Raw genomic sequence first — 16,887 nt, forward strand, 5'->3', positions numbered from 1 at the left:
CCTAAGTGGCCCTCCAGTTAATTTAGTATGGCCCACAAGCACTCACTGAATAAGGTACGAGACCCAGTGCAGACGCTAAAGTGCAAATGTTTCCAGGGAAAAAATTCATGTGTCAAGCTCGTTGATTCTTTTTATTTCAAACTTGGTTTATATATTACTAAATGGTTATGCTTTTAGTAGATATGTCATATTTTTGTGTATTTCATGTATTTTCTGAGATAGTTTTTTTTTTTTTTTTTTAGAAAAATACACAACTCAGGTATTGTTTTCTATGTGACGAATATTTTGGTAAAAAAACTAAGTAAATTGGCCTAATAATTATTGGGCCAAATTTGCCCTTATGCATTGAACTGAAAATGTTGTAGAAAAAAAAATGCTTATTGTGAGCCTGCAAATAAGTAAAGAATGGTAACATTACATTAATTTCCATTTCAACACCATGAGCATAGGCCCTAATTCAACTGGAATAAAGTAAAGCTCTTTTTTTTTTTTTTTTAGACCTAATACTATAAATATAGTAGGTGTACAAAAAATATTAGGCTACAGGGAGACATGCAGTGAAGGAAAACATAACATAAGACTACATTAAAGGAGGGAGACATAAACAAGAGAGACATGTGACCAAGGCTATCCATGCTGAATCTGTTTATTAGTCTGCACTAAAATATGCTGTAATGCAGGTCATCATATTGGAAAAAAAGTATCCATTCATGTGGTTCTAAAATACAGGTATGGGATTGTCAAGGACCACAATTTCATTCCGGAGCACAGAATATGACACGTCCTCCATGTCAGGAAAATAAAACAATCCCGCGCTCTTCTTTGCAAAGGACACTGTCAATAGGTTGTATTTTTCCAATATACACCTTGGCTTCTGGACCCTCCCCCCCTTCCTGATACCTGCTGTCTTTTTTTTTTTTTTTTTTTTTTTTTTTTTTTTTTTTTTTTTTTACTCCAATCCAATCATCTTTGACTCAGCCAAGGGTAATTTTATTCCAAACTCGCCATCCTCGTCCACGTCAACACTGATGCTGCTGTCATTAGAACTACCATCGTGAAGAAATATTTTCCACATTGTCATCTTCAGAGAAAGAAGCCGTACTAAGCACAGGCCTAGTCCTGTATGGTAGAGGCTTAGAATTTTTTTTCCCCGCTTTTGCCTTGGATGTGTGAGTAGTAGTACCGTACTAAGCACAGGCCTAGTCCTGTATGGTAGAGGCTTAGAATTTTTTTTCCCCGTTTTTGCCTTGGATGTGTGAGTAGTAGTAGTAGTAGTAGTAGTAATAGTAGTAGTAGTAGTAAACTCGAACTCCCTGCCTGCTTCTGTATTTCCACTTCCTATGACTTGAATTCCTTCAAGAGGGAGGTTTCAAGACACTTACACATCAATTTTTGATTACTACTTTGACCCTTTTATGGGACTGGCATTTCAGTGGGCATTTAAAATTATTTTTTTTTTATTTTTGTTGCTCTTGGCCAGTGTCCCTCCTACATAAAAAAAAAAAAAAATAGTAGTAGAAGTAGGTTTCTTTTGTTTTGGCCTGCTTGCCTTTTCAGTCATCCTCTTCTCATTCTCTTGAAGTTCTTTCTCCTCTTCCTGTCATTTAAGTTGCTCTACTATTTTGCAAGATAAAATAGCATAAACTCTATCCAAAACACCTTGCACCACCTTGGGCCCTTAGCCAGGTCTTCGTTCTGGGTAAAATGTGCTAAGCAAAATATGGACTAATACTTAAGGATGACTTAGATAGAGGTACTTGGTCTTGTGATCCCACTACGTTCAGGTGTTGCTTGGTCATTGACACTAGGTCCAGGTGTCCTTGTTGGTTCATGCAGATCAGGCACACTTAAAATCAATGATCATGTCCCAGAGTGACCCTTCATAATTATATTTCTCCTTTCTGTTGCAGTTGTTATGCTTAGGATAGGGATAGTTTGGGATCCGTCTTTTAGTTCACTTATGCAATGTGACGCCCGCACTGTCAGGGACTGACAGTCCAGCAAATGCTGTAAGTGACAGCATTTGCAGGACAGCCAGCTCCATGTCAGAATAAATGGTGTTGGCTGCAGGTGCCCCCACCTGCATGGATATGAAAAGTGCAGTTATTAGCCAGTTAGAAGCTCCTGTGTTAAGCTAAATCCACCTCCTGTAATATTTGAATGTATTACTCCTCATTTTGAAGTTTTTAAGCACTGCAGTGATGACTGTCTCAGATCTGATTCACACAGATACTGTAGACACACTGATACTGTAGTGCTTAGCAGGTTCTTGGTTATGGTTATCAACTATCTGGGTAAATTTTATAACATGAAATGTACACAATAGCAAACTTTTGTTATATAACTGGAGGGATTTTAAGCACTTGTCATCAATCTAACCTACCAAACCTACCCTAACCTAACCCTTCATCAACAATGTAAAACAAATGTGTGAAAAATAAATATTTTCTAGCAATTTGGATCCCAAAGGGTGAGTAGAAGGAAACAGTTTTTATCTCCCATTATGCAACAAAGTCATTTAGGGAAATTTTTTCATATTACCCAAAGCAATGCCCTAAACATTAGTTAACTAAATTCCATGTGCAATTTGGTCAAGATAAAATAATAATAAAATATTCTAGTGAGTAAATTTTTACTCTTGCACCAGTTTCTCTATTATAGATGAAACTATTTATTTCTGATTTTTTTTTTTTTTTTTTTTTTTTCTGTTTTAAATGAACAAGGCTTGTTGCTTTTTTCCCCGCAAATCATTAGTAATTATTTTTTACCCTCTCATCCACCATCAACCTCAGAAACTAATGATGTGCAATAAAAGCAAAAAAGCAGGTTAATACAAAACGGACCGACATGTACAAGAAAAAGATAGATTGGCCCTCACAAATAAGCAACCTCTCACTATGGCCGCCAACTGGCTGTCACGCACCACCACCTAACCCAACCTAACCAAACTTAATTAATTTAACCAAACTAATCTAACCAAACTAAACTTACTCAGTTAAATGTAACCAACAGACTAGCCTAAGTAATCTAATGGAATAAAATAGAATAATCTAACCAAACAAATCTGATCTGCATACATTACCTTTCTTCAAAATAGGTACAGATAAATATTTAAAAAATTGCTGTTACCATTATGAATAATTTGCAGTGGATATATACGAGCTCAAATTCCTCAGAATGAGAAACTCTATCTGATGAGAAGGATAAGTAAAGCCATGTTGAGACTGGTGAAAGATCAAAAGAATACCATACTGTGTGTCTGCTGGAACCATAAGTCATAACTTCACTCACCTGCAGGAGGACCTCACACCTGTTTGGTTACATCATAGTAATTCAGTCCCTATAGCTTTCTATCCCTCCTCTCTGTCAACTGTACCATAATAGGTCTGCAACTATGCTAATGAAAATGTGATAGGCAAAACCATTCAATGTACTCACCAGTGCCTACAGCAGCCTTGATCTTCACATGGCTCAGCAGGTCCTTAAACTTCCTACGGAGCTCGTTGGAAGACCTACCCAATCACGTGACTGCTTTGATACATGCAGTCATCTCCTCCCAAGCCTTGATTCTGTTGTCCAGACTTCTCAGAATCACTGCAGCCTGACTCTCTACCTCCTCCACTAAGGCTATGGTCTTGGCATTGGTGAACCAAGGTCTTCTGAATTTTTTTCGGCAGTTCGCTCACCATGACTGGAACTCTGATGACTGGAGATTCTGTTGAATGGTGGCTGTGGGAGCTTTTTGACACAGTAACAAAGTTTGCAAACAATGTCACGTGACTCCTTGTGATTGGCTGCCTTGCATGTGATATCAAGTCAGTGACATGTCACCCTCAGAAGCCAATGAGCACTCTTATGTGGGTTAGCAACCTACACCAGCCAACCCACATATTTCTTTGTGAATACCATTTCTTGGAGGTTGCAAAGTGGTCGCTATGAAAGTAGGCAGTCACAGATGTCATTATTAATGCTCTGTAAACCTGGGCCCAGGATGGTCAGTGAAGGGAGAAGAAAGCCAAAGCTGGTGGTGAACATCAAAGTCTCCAAGAATGGAGATCTCCAGTCAGTTGCCCAGGGGCCAGATCCACAAAACAGTTGCTACTTAACAAACTGCGATCAGCACCAAATAGCAGCCTCCGGTCGCCAAATGGTATCCATGAACGCATAGGAGGTTGTTGTTGCCATGGTAGCAAGGTTGTTAATTAACACCACCTCCCGAGGTGGTGTAAGTCAACACCACCTTGGCGAAAACTCTTATATAAATATCTATGTGCACAAAATAACTTTTTTTTTTTAAATTGCTTACAAGCTTTACCACCAAAAAAAAAAAAAAAAACATGATTTTGTAATGCATAAAGTGAAATCCTGCATGGAGCATTGAAAATAAAGCAGGAAAAGGATGAGGCAAATTTGTCCCACGTGCATGCTCCGCATTCCGCCTCACAGCAAAAAAATGTGTAGTATTGAGTATTGTTTTTGTTGCTTCTCCTGTATATAATGGAGATTATCTTTGCATATTTCCATGTTCGTGCCTTGAGGCATGAAAGGTGCTTTCGGGATCGCCTTGATCCCTTGGCATTGAGTGATAATGAGCTCATGCTCAAGTATCGCTTCCCTCAGCAGGAGCTAATCCTTTTGTTTGAGGAGATGCAGCTTCAGCTGGAGAGGACAAAGCGTAGCCAGGCACTACCAACTCACACCCAGTGGGTCCTTCCAAAACATCACTGTAGGCACTGCAGGTAAGATGATATTGGTATTGCATGCTTCAGCACAGGGGCTGGCTGTTTTGGAAATTGTCGGAGCCCTTTCTCTGTCCTTATTACTGGTCTATTCTCTTACATTCTTTGCATATACCTTTAGATACACATAAAATGTAGCTTTAAGGTGAGGAAGAAGCGATCCTGCCCTTCAGGGGCTCCAGGGGGTGGATGAAGGCCCCCAGAGGTTACCAGAGGTTAGGTTAGTCACCGTACACTTATAAGAAACATTACCTAACCTAACATAACCATGGGGCTAGACTCACCTTTAAGGACACTAATATAAGTTAGCATTACATCTGGAACACCCCTGAAGATGGGGGCACTTCTCCTCCCACCTTATACTATATGCTTTAAGTTTATCAAGAGGTATATGTGAAAGAATGGTAGAGAATAGACATGTAATAAGGCTAGGAGAGGACTCTAGACAATATTTATTTTTTTATTTTTTGAGACAAATTGCACAATATCCCATAAATAACTTTTGTAGGTGAATAAATTGATGTTCAGTGTGTTAAATAACATTTAAGTGTGGCTGACTTTCAAGGATAAAAGGCATTAAAGTGAACTTACTGCATTCCACAGTTTATAAAGTTGTAATCCAGTGTTAGGAACATGTCAAGCTTAGTTCCTAGTGTCAAAATATGTGAGTGCATGATTAATAAGGAGGGATGAGGGAGAGGCATCTCCTGGCATAGTTGATGGTAGGTTAGGAGTGGTTAGTAACCAAATGTGAGTCCAAGAGTTGCTAATCTTACAAAACCTAACCTTACCAAACTTGCTGGCAAGTACTCCTGGGGTTGTCCCTTCCTCACCCACCCCATTATTATTCATGTGCACACATATTTAGAGACTTGTTAGGTATATTTCTGATGTGTTTCTAACACTGTCCTGAGAACAACTTAAGTTACTATTCTGCTGGCAAAAAATTTTGACAGCAGATGTAATATGTGTATGAATATGGTTGCAGTGACTGAAAGAACAAACAGTGCATTAAATCTAGAAAGATCATTAAATTCCTGTGGCTTATTTTTTTTTCCCTACAGCAGAAAGATATATCTTATTTAAAATAAATAAATAAATAAAATGAAAACTGATTGCTTATAATCAGCTTTCAGGACCTATGCAAGCAAGTGTCAGAAGGGTCTTCAGGTGTGTGTGTGTGTGCATTGTGCTGAGTAATAAGTCAGTGCTGGAAATCAAGATGCCTCCAACACACCTTGATCAAAGGAAAACTGCACAGCAGTTCTTCAGGATTAAAAATTTCACAAGGGTTATTGGGGCCATTGATGGTAAGATTAACAATGTATTTTGTCTTAAATTTAGTGCTATTGTTATAATCTATCACTTCATTGATTTTTCCTTTGAGTGAAAGGTATCTCACAGCCTCAAGTTTCTGTTAAGCATTAATAGTTTTCATATTTTATGTATACTGTGTGCAGATCCAGTGCAGGGGTAGTGTGTGTGTATATATATATATATATATATATATATATATATATATATATATATATATATATATATATATATATATATATATATATATATATATATATATATATATATTAATGATGCCTGTGGAGCTGCCCCTGGATCCAGTATGCTGAAGTAACAATGTACAAATTAGGATCAAATAAATTGTCTGCTTATGTACTGCACAAATACAAGGCATTTCATTATGATATTATTTAACTAATAAAAACAGTAGAAAAGTATGGCACATGGGATAAATGTATAATCGGTGTTCATGTACTGGAGGACAAAACTGAATACATGTTAACATGTTATTCACCATTGGATGTTGTCATCTGTAACATGGATGATTTAAACAGTGATGTCCTCATCCAGTGCAGATCACTGCAACACAGCATTGCCAAATCCAGAGACCCCTGCAAACCCAGCAACACCAACAGAAGGTTGGATGGCTCCAACACCACTGCTGGTAGAAGACTGTGATCCTTCCAGAGCCTCTTACAATTCTGGGAAAACAAAAACAAAGTGCTTTCATTACTGCAGATAGAGAATAACCTAGTATTCTTTGAGTAATGTTTTTATTGACTAATTTTTCTTTTAATTGACAGTCAACATGGTTTTGCTGAGTTGGTGTGCAGGTGTGGAGATATCTATGTTCAGGGAGATGAGTAATGGACTTGATGCTGCTAGCCCCATGGAAGATGATACTGTAACATAATTGTTGTTACATTACAGTATTGCACTTAAAATTAAAAATGGCAGTAATTTACAAAATGTAATTTGATTTTTGGTAGTTTACTTATACAATGTGGCGCCATCACTGTCAGGGTATGGCAGTCATGCAAATGCTGTGGGAGACAACATCTGCAGCATGACCAACTCCACAGCAGTGTACTTTGTCTCATCTGGAGGCCCCCCACCTGCATGGATATAAATGTTGCAATTATCAGCCACTTAGAAGCTCACATGTAAAGCTAAAATCAACTTGGTGTAAAACATGAACGTATTAGAGCATATTGATGTTAATTAACACTGCAGTGGTTACTGTCTCAGACCTGACTGCCAGAGGTACTGTACATACTCCTATTTATAATCCATTACTTAGTTGGTTCTTGGTTATGTTTATTGACTTATACGGGTAAATTCTGTAACAGCACCAACATTGAAATACAACATGTACACAAGAGCAAAACACTGCTAACAATTATCTAACCTAACTAATCTAACCATAACCTAACCCTCCTTCCTCAACAAAACAAAACCAATATTCAAGAAGTAAATTTATTCCAGCAGTTTGGCTCCCAAAGGCTGAGCAGAAAGAAACAATTCTTTTTCTCCCAGTATGCAACAAAAAGTTATACAGAGGAATTTCTTCATATTACCCAAAACAATGTCCAGCAATGCCCAAAACATTAATTAATTAAACTCCACAAGCAATTAGGTCAAGACAAAATATTAATCAAATATGCTATTGTGGGTAAATTTTTACTCTTTCATCTGTTTATCTTTTCCACAGGAAACTATTTGCTTTTTGTTATTTTCGGCCTGCACTGAATTAGTATGCTAATCAAACCTGATGTAACCTAACCAAAGTAATCTGACAAAACCAAAATAATATAACCTAACTAAAGACAAACCTAAAATAGCTAAAGTAACCTTGGTTCCATAAAAATACATACAGATAGCAATTTAACAATTATTGTCATTATTATAATTAATTTATAGTTGGTATATGTGGGGTTCAAATACTCTGGAATGACAAGCTGTATCTGATGAGAAGGGTAAGAAAAGCCATGATGAGACTGGTGAAAGATTAAAAGAATACCCTACTGTGTGTCTGCTGGAACCATGGTGAAAGATTAAAAGAATACCCTACTGTGTGTCTGCTGGAACCATAAGCCATGATTTCACTCACTTGCAGCTGGATATCACACCATTTTTGGTAATATCACAGTAATTCCATCCATATAGCTCTCTATCCCTCTTCTGTGTCAACCACACCATGCTAGGTCTGCAACTATGTTAACAAAAATGTGATAAGCATAACTGATTAACTCACAAATGCCTGCAATGTGATGCTGTTCTGCAGCAGTCTCGCTCTTGACATGGGTCCAGAGATACTTAAATTTCCTCTGGACCTCGTCTGCTGTTCTTCCAACTTTGCTGACATCATTAACAGCCTTAGTCACCTCCTCCCAGGCCTTGTTTTTCTTTTCAGTGGTGATCCTGTTATCAAGCCATCCTAGGATCACCTCAGCCTGCCTCTCCACTTCTTCAACCAACCTTAAGGTTTCTCTGTTGGTGAAGCGTGGCCTTCTCATTTTCTTTGGAGCTTCAGCCATTATATATTATGCTGCTGCCTGGTTTTCCTAGGAAGGCACAGGAGAAGTGGAGGATAGCCAATTGCCATGAGGGAAAGATGCCTGAGTTTGGGCAGGTTAATTGATGTGATGCTCAGCAGGGTGGAGAGTGGGTAGTGAAGTGCAGTGCAGTGGGAGTGGAAATGCTGGCAGTGGAGCAGGAAGTGCTCCATGATCTCAGAGGAACAGCCCTACACCAGGGGCAGGAGGGGTCGCTATATCAAAGTCTGTAAACAATGTTACGTGACTTCCTTTTGTGATGCGAGTTTTGCTGTCCACCGCACCCCGACTCGACACCTCCTCCACCAAGGTTAGGGTCTCGGTGTTGGTGAATCATTGTCTCCTTGTTTTCCTAGGGAGTTCACTAGCCATGATGAAAGCATTGTGAGGACAGTTGAGTGTGGTGAGTGGTGGCTGTGGGTGTGAGTGACACTATTAAAATTTGTAAACAATGCCATGACTTCCTCAGCAATAACACAAAGCCTCCCTGTGACATATCACTCCCAGCAGCCAATGAGGTTAGCAGCCTCCACCTGCCAACTGCTGCAATTCTTTGTAGATACCATTTCTCAGAGATTGCAACGTAGTTGCTGTGAGAGTGGAAGTTTGCCATTTGCCCGATCGCAGAATGTTAAGTAGCAACCTGTTTCATGGATCTGGGCCTAGATTCACGAAGCAGGTTGTTGTTGCAAGTGCTATTAGCAACATCCAGGGCAACCTTCTGCTCTCCCAGCAACTGTGTAACAACCTCCAGGAAATGGTATCCACAAAGACTTGCAGCAGTTGGCAGGTGGAGTTGGCTAACCCGCCCATGAGTGCTCACTGGCTGCCGGGGGTAATATGTCACTGACTCGGTGTCACACACAAGAAAGCTTTGTGTTATTGCTGAGGAAGTCATATGGTATTGTTTACAAACTTTGATACAGCATCATGCACCCACAGTGACCACTCATCATAGTCAACTGTCCTCACAATGCTTTCATCATGGCTAGTGAATCCCCTAAGAAAACAAGGAGACAATGATTCACTGACACTGACACCTTAACCTTGGTGGAGGAGGTTTAGAGTTGGGGTATGAGGGATGACAAAAATCATGCCACAAAAGAAGAAAGCTTGGGAGGTGAGTGAAGTTATGGCTTATGATTCCAAGCACACAATAACATATTTGCTTATTGTTTCATCTTGACAAAATTCCATATGGAATTTAGTTAATGTTTTGGACATTGGTTTGAGTAAATTAAAAATTGCTTCTTGCTGCTCACCCTTTGTGACATACATTAGTGACTTACATCTACGTATGGTATGGGTATTATTTTATTTCTTAACCAAACTGCTGGAACAGGTTTACTTCTTAAATGTTTGTTCTACATTGTTGTGAAATGGCTTAGGTTAAATTAGGTTAAGTTAGGTTAGCTAGGTTGGGTTAGGTTAGGCTGCTGTTGGCAGCAGCCAGTTATATAACAAAAGTTTGCACTTGTGTACATATGCTAAGTTGATGGTAGTGCTGTTGTAAAGTTTACCAATATTTAATGTAGTTAACATAGTGAAATAACTACATGCCACAGTTTATAAAGTTATGATCACAACAACATTAGAAATATATCAAGAATAAATCCTAGTGTCATAATGTGAGGGCATGACTAATAACTGGAGGTAAGGGAGGGTCACCAGACTAGTTGTTAACTGTAACTAAGAACCTGCTAAGCAATGGATTGTGAGGAGTATGTACAGTACTTGTGGCTGTCAGGTCTGAGACAGTGAAAACTGGAGTGCTAAATAACATCAAGATGCACTAATACATTCAGATATTACAACAGGTTGATTTAGCTTAACATTGGAGCTTCTAACTGGCTGATAATTGCAACTTTCATATCCATGCATGTGGGGGACCTCCAGATACAGCTCCACATACACTGCTGTGGATCTGGTCATCCTGCAGATGCCGTCTCCCACAGCATTTGCAGGACTGCCATTACCTGACAGTGAGGACACCACATTGCGTAAATAAACTACCAAAGGTCAAGTTACATTTTGGAAATTACTATAATTTTTAACCTCCATTGGATTAGAAGGGCATCAGGCCCAACACCCAGCTTCCTGAATATAGATATCTGCACACCTGAACATCAACTCAGCAAAACCATGTAATAGACATAGACATGAGTAGGTTGACTGCTCATTGAAAATAAATAAGTTAATAAAAACAGCACTCACAAAATACTAGCTTATTCTCTCCTTGTAATAATGTAAGCACTTTTTTGTTCAGGACTGTCAGGCCCTCTGGAAGGACCAGAGCCTTCCACCAGCAGTGGTGCTGGAGCTATCCAACCCTCTTCTGCTGGTTGAAATCATCCAGATTACAGATGATGACATTCAATGGTGAATAACATGTTAACATGTATCCATTTTTGTTCTATGAACACTTATTATACATTTATCATATGTGCCATACTTTTCAAATGTTTACCTTTATTATAGTCAATTAATATGGCAATTAAATGCCTTATATTTGTGCACTACACTAGCAGACAACTTATTTAACCCTCATTGTATGTTATTACTTCAGCTTGTTGAATTCAGATGCAGCTTTGCAGGTGCCTTCATCTTCGCAGCCAGCAGCAGCTCTGCAGCCAGTTGCAGCTCCCCAGCCAACTGTTGCAAACCAGCCAGCTGCAGCACCCCAGCCACCTGCTGCTCCACAGCCATCACCATCACCAGCTGTCCAGCAAAGCTGCAGCCAAAGGCACACATCTCCAAGTAAATCTGTTGTTCTTGCTATTTTGGCCTATTTTTTTTAGGAATATACCTCTCAGGCATTTAAAATACTGATTCATTCCATTAGTGTGTCTTACCACCAACATGGGTACAGTAGAAAGGTCCAGGGAGCAAATGAGGAAAAAGGACACAGCAGGATAGCATGACATCTGATCGCCAGTATGGGTTCTGTCAAGGTCTATTGGTGATCTGGCTTTCAATACTGAGTCTTAGTCATCCTCTCTTAGAGATTTTGGTGAAACTTTTGCTGTTGCCTTAGACATATTAAAAGCTTTTGATAAAGTCTGGCACAAAGCTTTGATTTCCAAATTACCCTCCTATGGCTTCTATCCTTCTCTTTGTAACTTCATCTCAAGTTTCCTTTCTGACCATCTATTGCTGCTATGGTAGATGGTTACTGTTCTAAATCTATAAACAGTGATGATCCTCAGGGTTCTGCCCTGTCACCCACTCTCTTCCTATTATTCATCAATGAACTTCTAAACCAAACTTCTTGTCCTATCCACTCCTACGCTGATGATACCACCCTGCACTTTTCCACATCTTTTCATAGACGTCCAACCCTTCAGGAAGTAAACAATTCACACAAGGAAGCCACAGTGTGCCTGACTTCTGATCTCTCTAAAATTTCTAATTGGGGCAGAGCAGATTTAGTATTGTTCAGTGCCTCAAAAACTCAATCCTCCATCTATTAACTTGACACAACCTTCCAGACAATTATCTCCTCTTCTTCATTGACAGTCAATTGTCCCCCTCTTCTACAATGAACATCCTTGGTCTGTCCTTTTCTCATAATCTAAACTGAAACTTCACATTTCATCTCTAGCTAAAACAGCCTCTATGAAGTTAAGCATTCTGAGATGTCTCCATTGGTTTTCCTGTACAAGGGCCTTATCCAGCCATGTATGGAGTATGCTTCACATGTCTGTGGGGGTTCCACTCATACTGCTCTTTTAGACAAGGTGGAATCAAGAGCTTTTTTGTCTCATCAACTCCTCTCCTCTGACTGTCTTCAGCCTCTTCCTCATCAGTGCAGTGTTGCATCTCTAGCTATCTTCTATCCCTATTTTCATGCTAACCTCTCTTCTGATCTTGCTAACTACATGCCTCCCCTCCTTCTGCAGTCTTGCTGCACAGGACTTTTTCTTTCTTTCAACCCTATTCTGTCCATCTTTCTAATGCAAGAGTTAACCAGTATTCTCAATCATTCATCCTTTTCTATGCTAAACTCTAGAACTCCCTTCCTGCTTCTGTATTTCCACCCCCCTATGACTTGAATTCCTTCAAAAGGAAGGTTTCAAGACACTTAACCTTCAGTTTTTGACTACCACTTCGGACCCTATTTGGGGACCGGCATCTCAGTTTTTTTCTTTTTATTGGATTTTTGTTGCCCTTGGCTGGTGTCCCTTCTACATAAAAAAATAAATAAAATGTAATTTAACATATTTATTTTGTAACTTATAGCACAAAGCCATGTTTTGTTCTAAACTTTATTACAGGTAGTGCACAGAGTTTGAGTTTGTGCTTCAAGTGCTGGAAATCCAGCAGCAGATTAGGTTCAGTGTGGACGAGCTGGTGATGGTGCAGCAGGAGCAGGGGTTTGCTCTACAGTAGATATCTCAGGTGCTTCAACAGATGGCAGTGTCTAATCAGCAGATGGCTGAAGCTTACCAGCAATCTGTTGAAGTTCAAAGGAACATTCTGTATTCCTTGTAGCAGTTTGTGGCCATTGCCCATCAGTGGTTTAATGCTAACAACAGCCAGCATTAACTTTTTGTTTCAAAATGTTTAGCTTTATTAAGTTACTGTATATTTCTTTATTTCTTTTCTGTAGCTTTAAGTTGTAGCATATTATCATACCTAGAGTAGGCTGTTAATATTAATACATTATAATACCAAAGCATTTCTTCAGTGTGATATCTAGTGTCTATTACTTAAAGTACACAGATAAGGTTAGAGTGTTTTGTGGTGACCTGGTGGGCATTTTTATAAATATTTCTATTTAATTCTTTGAACTTTACAGGCCCTGAGCTATACTAATATTTGTGGATATTTATAAAAGATAAATTTTAAGCACCTCTTTAGCTTCTAAAGGCTAAATTTAATACTTGATGATGATTATTTTTTCATGAAATAAACCTACAGCACTTTTTGTATCCATTTCTGTTATTCATACTTAATACTAGCAAGCCATTTCAGTATATAATGAAATAAAATGCTGCACTGATCTCTTTAATTTAGTATGCAATGATACATGGAAAAACATTGCATGATTACTGACACAGGTAAGTGATACCTGTTTTTCTTACTTTATTGCTGGAAAAGTGTTGTATGATTTCCTGCTGCACAATTCTGCCTGGAGCATGCAGATCTCTCTGCAATACAGCAAGGTAGGTGTCAGCATGTGGCAGCTCTTCATCTGCAAGAGGTGGTAGCTGTAAATAGACTTTTGTGAGGGGCTGAGAAGTCTGGGGGTTGGAACCTAAACCTTCCATTTCTTTAAAGTTTATATTGTAATAATAATAATAATAATAATAATAATAATAATAATAATAATAATAATAATAATAATAATAATAAATACTTTATTGTCACGTATAATACATGAAAATTGCTTCATGAGCTCTCAGTAAAAGTGATAAAACCGCACATACGTCATACACTCCTTGTACTACTCACACACATTGGTCATTTACAGGCCACAGGAACAAACCCAGTCTGTGCTACTGGTAGATTGTCTGTTGTTCATTTAACATTTTAATACTGCTAGGTACAAAAGATCTTGAATATCTTGATGTTCTACAGTATAATGACCTCAACCTTCTTCCAAAGGGTAACATTTGATAATATTGGTTTAAAGGATGAATGGGATCATGTCGTACTACCTCACATCTCTGGACAACTGCTTTCCTATAAATTTCTACAAGAGGGATGATGTTCTCAACCCCAAGTTTCCCACAATTTTTCATTATTTTACAAAGTTTGTTTTTTAATTCAATGTTACAATTTCCGTACCAGCAAGTTATATTAAACGAAAGAACAGATTGTATTATTGCTGAACAGAATATATCCATAATCTTTCTGTCAATTCTTAGTTTACTTAATTGCCTTACAAAATACATTCTAGAATTGATTTTTTTGTAAAGTGTCTCAACATTATTATTAAAAGAAAATTTATCATCAATTATTGTTCCTAAGTATTTATATTCCTTGACTCGCTCCACCATCTCACCATTTACAAACAGAGGAGGGTGATCATATAATGAAGTGCTGTAGTCTACGACCATCTCTTTTGTTTTCTTTACATTTAACTCTAAAAAGTTGCTGCTGCACCAGTCCACAAACTTTTCCACCTCCTCTCGGTATGCAGTGTCATCATTACCACACCGACCCACAAGGACAGTATCATCAGCATACTTAAACAAACGGCAGTTCACATCCCGACACACACAGTCACTTGTGTATATAGTAAAAAGCATGGGTGACAACACACAACCCTGAGGAGCACCTGTGTTTGTAATGACGACACTCGATTTTGCACCCTGAAAGCTGACATATTGTGGTCGATGAGTCAAGAAATTATTAATCCATAAAATCAAGTTAGAATTTACGTTCATGTTTTTCAATTTAGTCATCATTAGGTGAGACTGAATTGTATTAAAAGTGCTCGAAAAGTCTACAAAGGATCCTAGCATAGCGTTTAAAACTGGAGGTATTTCCTTTATCTAAAAAATTTAAAACATAGTCAGTGAAAGACAGGGTTGCATCCTCAACACACCGGTTTTTGGTATGAGCAAATTGATAATTATCTACGAAATGGGTAGCCTGCTCTAACAATATATCTTTAACTATTTTTTCAAGACATTTCATGATGACAGATGTTAAAGCTACCGGGCGATAATCATTCTTACACATAGGCGGAGGCGGTGATTTCTTTGTTATCGGTATAACTTCAGATGTTTTCCATATTGCTGGTATGTAAGCTTCATCAAGTGATTGCTGAAAAATCCTACACAAAATTGGAGCTAAAGGTTCCTTACACATTCTCAGGAAATTGCCATTGATCTTATCTGGACCTGACACTTTACCTATCTTAATTGATTGTAGACTTTTAAGTACATTTGCCTCTGAAATTACAATTTTTGAGTCGTTTGTATTCTGTAGCTGATTGATAATAACAGAAGATTCCTGTGAAAAGACATATTTATCAAATCTGGAATAAAAAACATTGAGTTCATTACAAAAATCTTTAGAATTGTTAACAATGTGATTACCTGCACTTTTTCGCATACCTGTTAACTGCTTAATACCATTCCATGCTGACTTTGTGTCTTTTTTTAACATATTTTCCACCTTTTGTTTATATCTATCTTTACATACTTTAATTGCTGTATCAGTTTCCCTTTGAACACTTTTTGCTCCAGTTTTATCATTTATGCCATAACAATATTTTTTCTTATTTATTAGTTCTTTTAGTTCCTTTGTAACCCATGGTTTGTTGTTTGGAAAACATCTAACTTTCTTTGTAGGTACAACATTGCTTATGCAAAAGTGCAAATAGGAATTTAATACAACCACATTTTTGTCTAGAGAGTCCCTGCTGTCATATAAAATATCAAAATCTGTTGTTTCCATACATCCTAAAAGGGTATCATTTACATCTTTGTTCCACGAGTATAAAGATGTAAATGAATAGTCTTGTAAATTGACATGTAGCATTTTGATGCTCCAAAACTAGCACAAAACCTAATAACTTTAAAGACATTGTTGTAGGTAAAAAACAGATGCTTAGGTTTGGAAAGATTAGGAACTCTTGGACCCACATTTGGTTACTAACCACACCTAACCTAATATCTACTATGCCAGGGGCTGCCCCTCCCTCATCCCAACTTCTTAATCATGCACTCACATATTTTAGCACTAGGAACTAATCTTGACATGTTCTTAATACTGGATTACAACTTTATAAACTGTGCGATGCAGTTAGTTTACTTTAATGAATTTAACCCTTGACAGTCAGCCATACATAATGTTATTCACCACACTGAACATCAGTTTTTTCCAAGGTTGGCATTAAAAAAAACCCCACCCCCATAAAAAAAAATAAAAAATAAAGCAGCCTGTGTTATTTTTTCAAATATTTTATAAATCAAAATATAGTTCTATATCATATTGATAATTAAAAATTCATATATGTCCATATACATAAAAAAAATGTAAAAGTAGTTAAGTCTGACCTGTAAAGCACAAGTTAACAGTTTTTTTCCATTTTTTTTTTTTATGTAGGAAGGGCACTTGCCAAGGGCAACAAAAATCTAATAAAAAAAAATGCCCACTGAAATGCCAGTCCCATAAAAGGGTCAAAGCAGTGGTCAAAAATTGATGAATAAGTGTCTTGAAACCTCCCTCTTTAAGGAATTCAAGTCATAGGAAGGTGGAAATACAGAAGCAGGCAGGGAGTTCCAGAGTTTACCAGAGAAAGGGATAAATGATTGAGAATACTGGTTAACTCTTGCGTTAGA

At 38.0% G+C, this 16,887-nt stretch overlaps 1 protein-coding gene and 1 long non-coding RNA gene across 5 annotated transcripts in view; one reads left to right on the plus strand and one right to left on the minus strand.

Annotated features, from left to right (window-relative positions):
* LOC135104955 (uncharacterized) lies at window positions 1-12,999 on the plus strand. Of its 2 annotated transcripts, none has more exons than XR_010270618.1 (4): window positions 1-54; window positions 10,857-10,969; window positions 11,171-11,347; window positions 12,865-12,999. XR_010270618.1 is itself a non-coding variant. In XM_064012786.1 (4 exons), the coding sequence occupies exons 1-4, from the start codon at window positions 28-30 to the stop codon at window positions 12,942-12,944; spliced, it is 411 nt and encodes a 136-aa protein (XP_063868856.1). In that variant the 5' UTR covers window positions 1-27; the 3' UTR covers window positions 12,945-12,999. The 2 variants fall into 2 exon arrangements, 1 of the variants encoding a protein (XP_063868856.1); XM_064012786.1 differs by having other exon boundaries at window positions 11,157-11,347.
* Window positions 12,800-16,887, minus strand: part of LOC135104957 (uncharacterized) — a 21,764-nt gene continuing 17,676 nt past the window's right edge. For all 3 annotated transcript variants that reach the window (XR_010270621.1, XR_010270620.1, XR_010270619.1), the window contains 2 exons: window positions 13,675-13,784; window positions 12,800-13,043 (listed from right to left, as the gene is read on the minus strand). This is a non-coding gene — a long non-coding RNA (uncharacterized LOC135104957). The remainder of the gene's footprint in view (window positions 13,044-13,674; window positions 13,785-16,887) is intronic.

This window comes from Scylla paramamosain, chromosome 11, assembly GCF_035594125.1.
Source record: "Scylla paramamosain isolate STU-SP2022 chromosome 11, ASM3559412v1, whole genome shotgun sequence".
NCBI lineage: Eukaryota > Metazoa > Arthropoda > Malacostraca > Decapoda > Portunidae > Scylla > Scylla paramamosain.

Excerpts from the sequence above, each read along its gene's own strand:
- LOC135104955 (XM_064012786.1), top strand. The coding sequence starts at position 28 with ATGGCCCACAAGCACTCACTGAATAAG. Across the intron at positions 55-10,856 it reads ACAAGCACTCACTGAATAAG|GACTGTCAGGCCCTCTGGAA; the intron begins GTACGAGACCCA and ends TTTTTTGTTCAG. Across the intron at positions 10,970-11,156 it reads ACAGATGATGACATTCAATG|CTTGTTGAATTCAGATGCAG; the intron begins GTGAATAACATG and ends TTATTACTTCAG.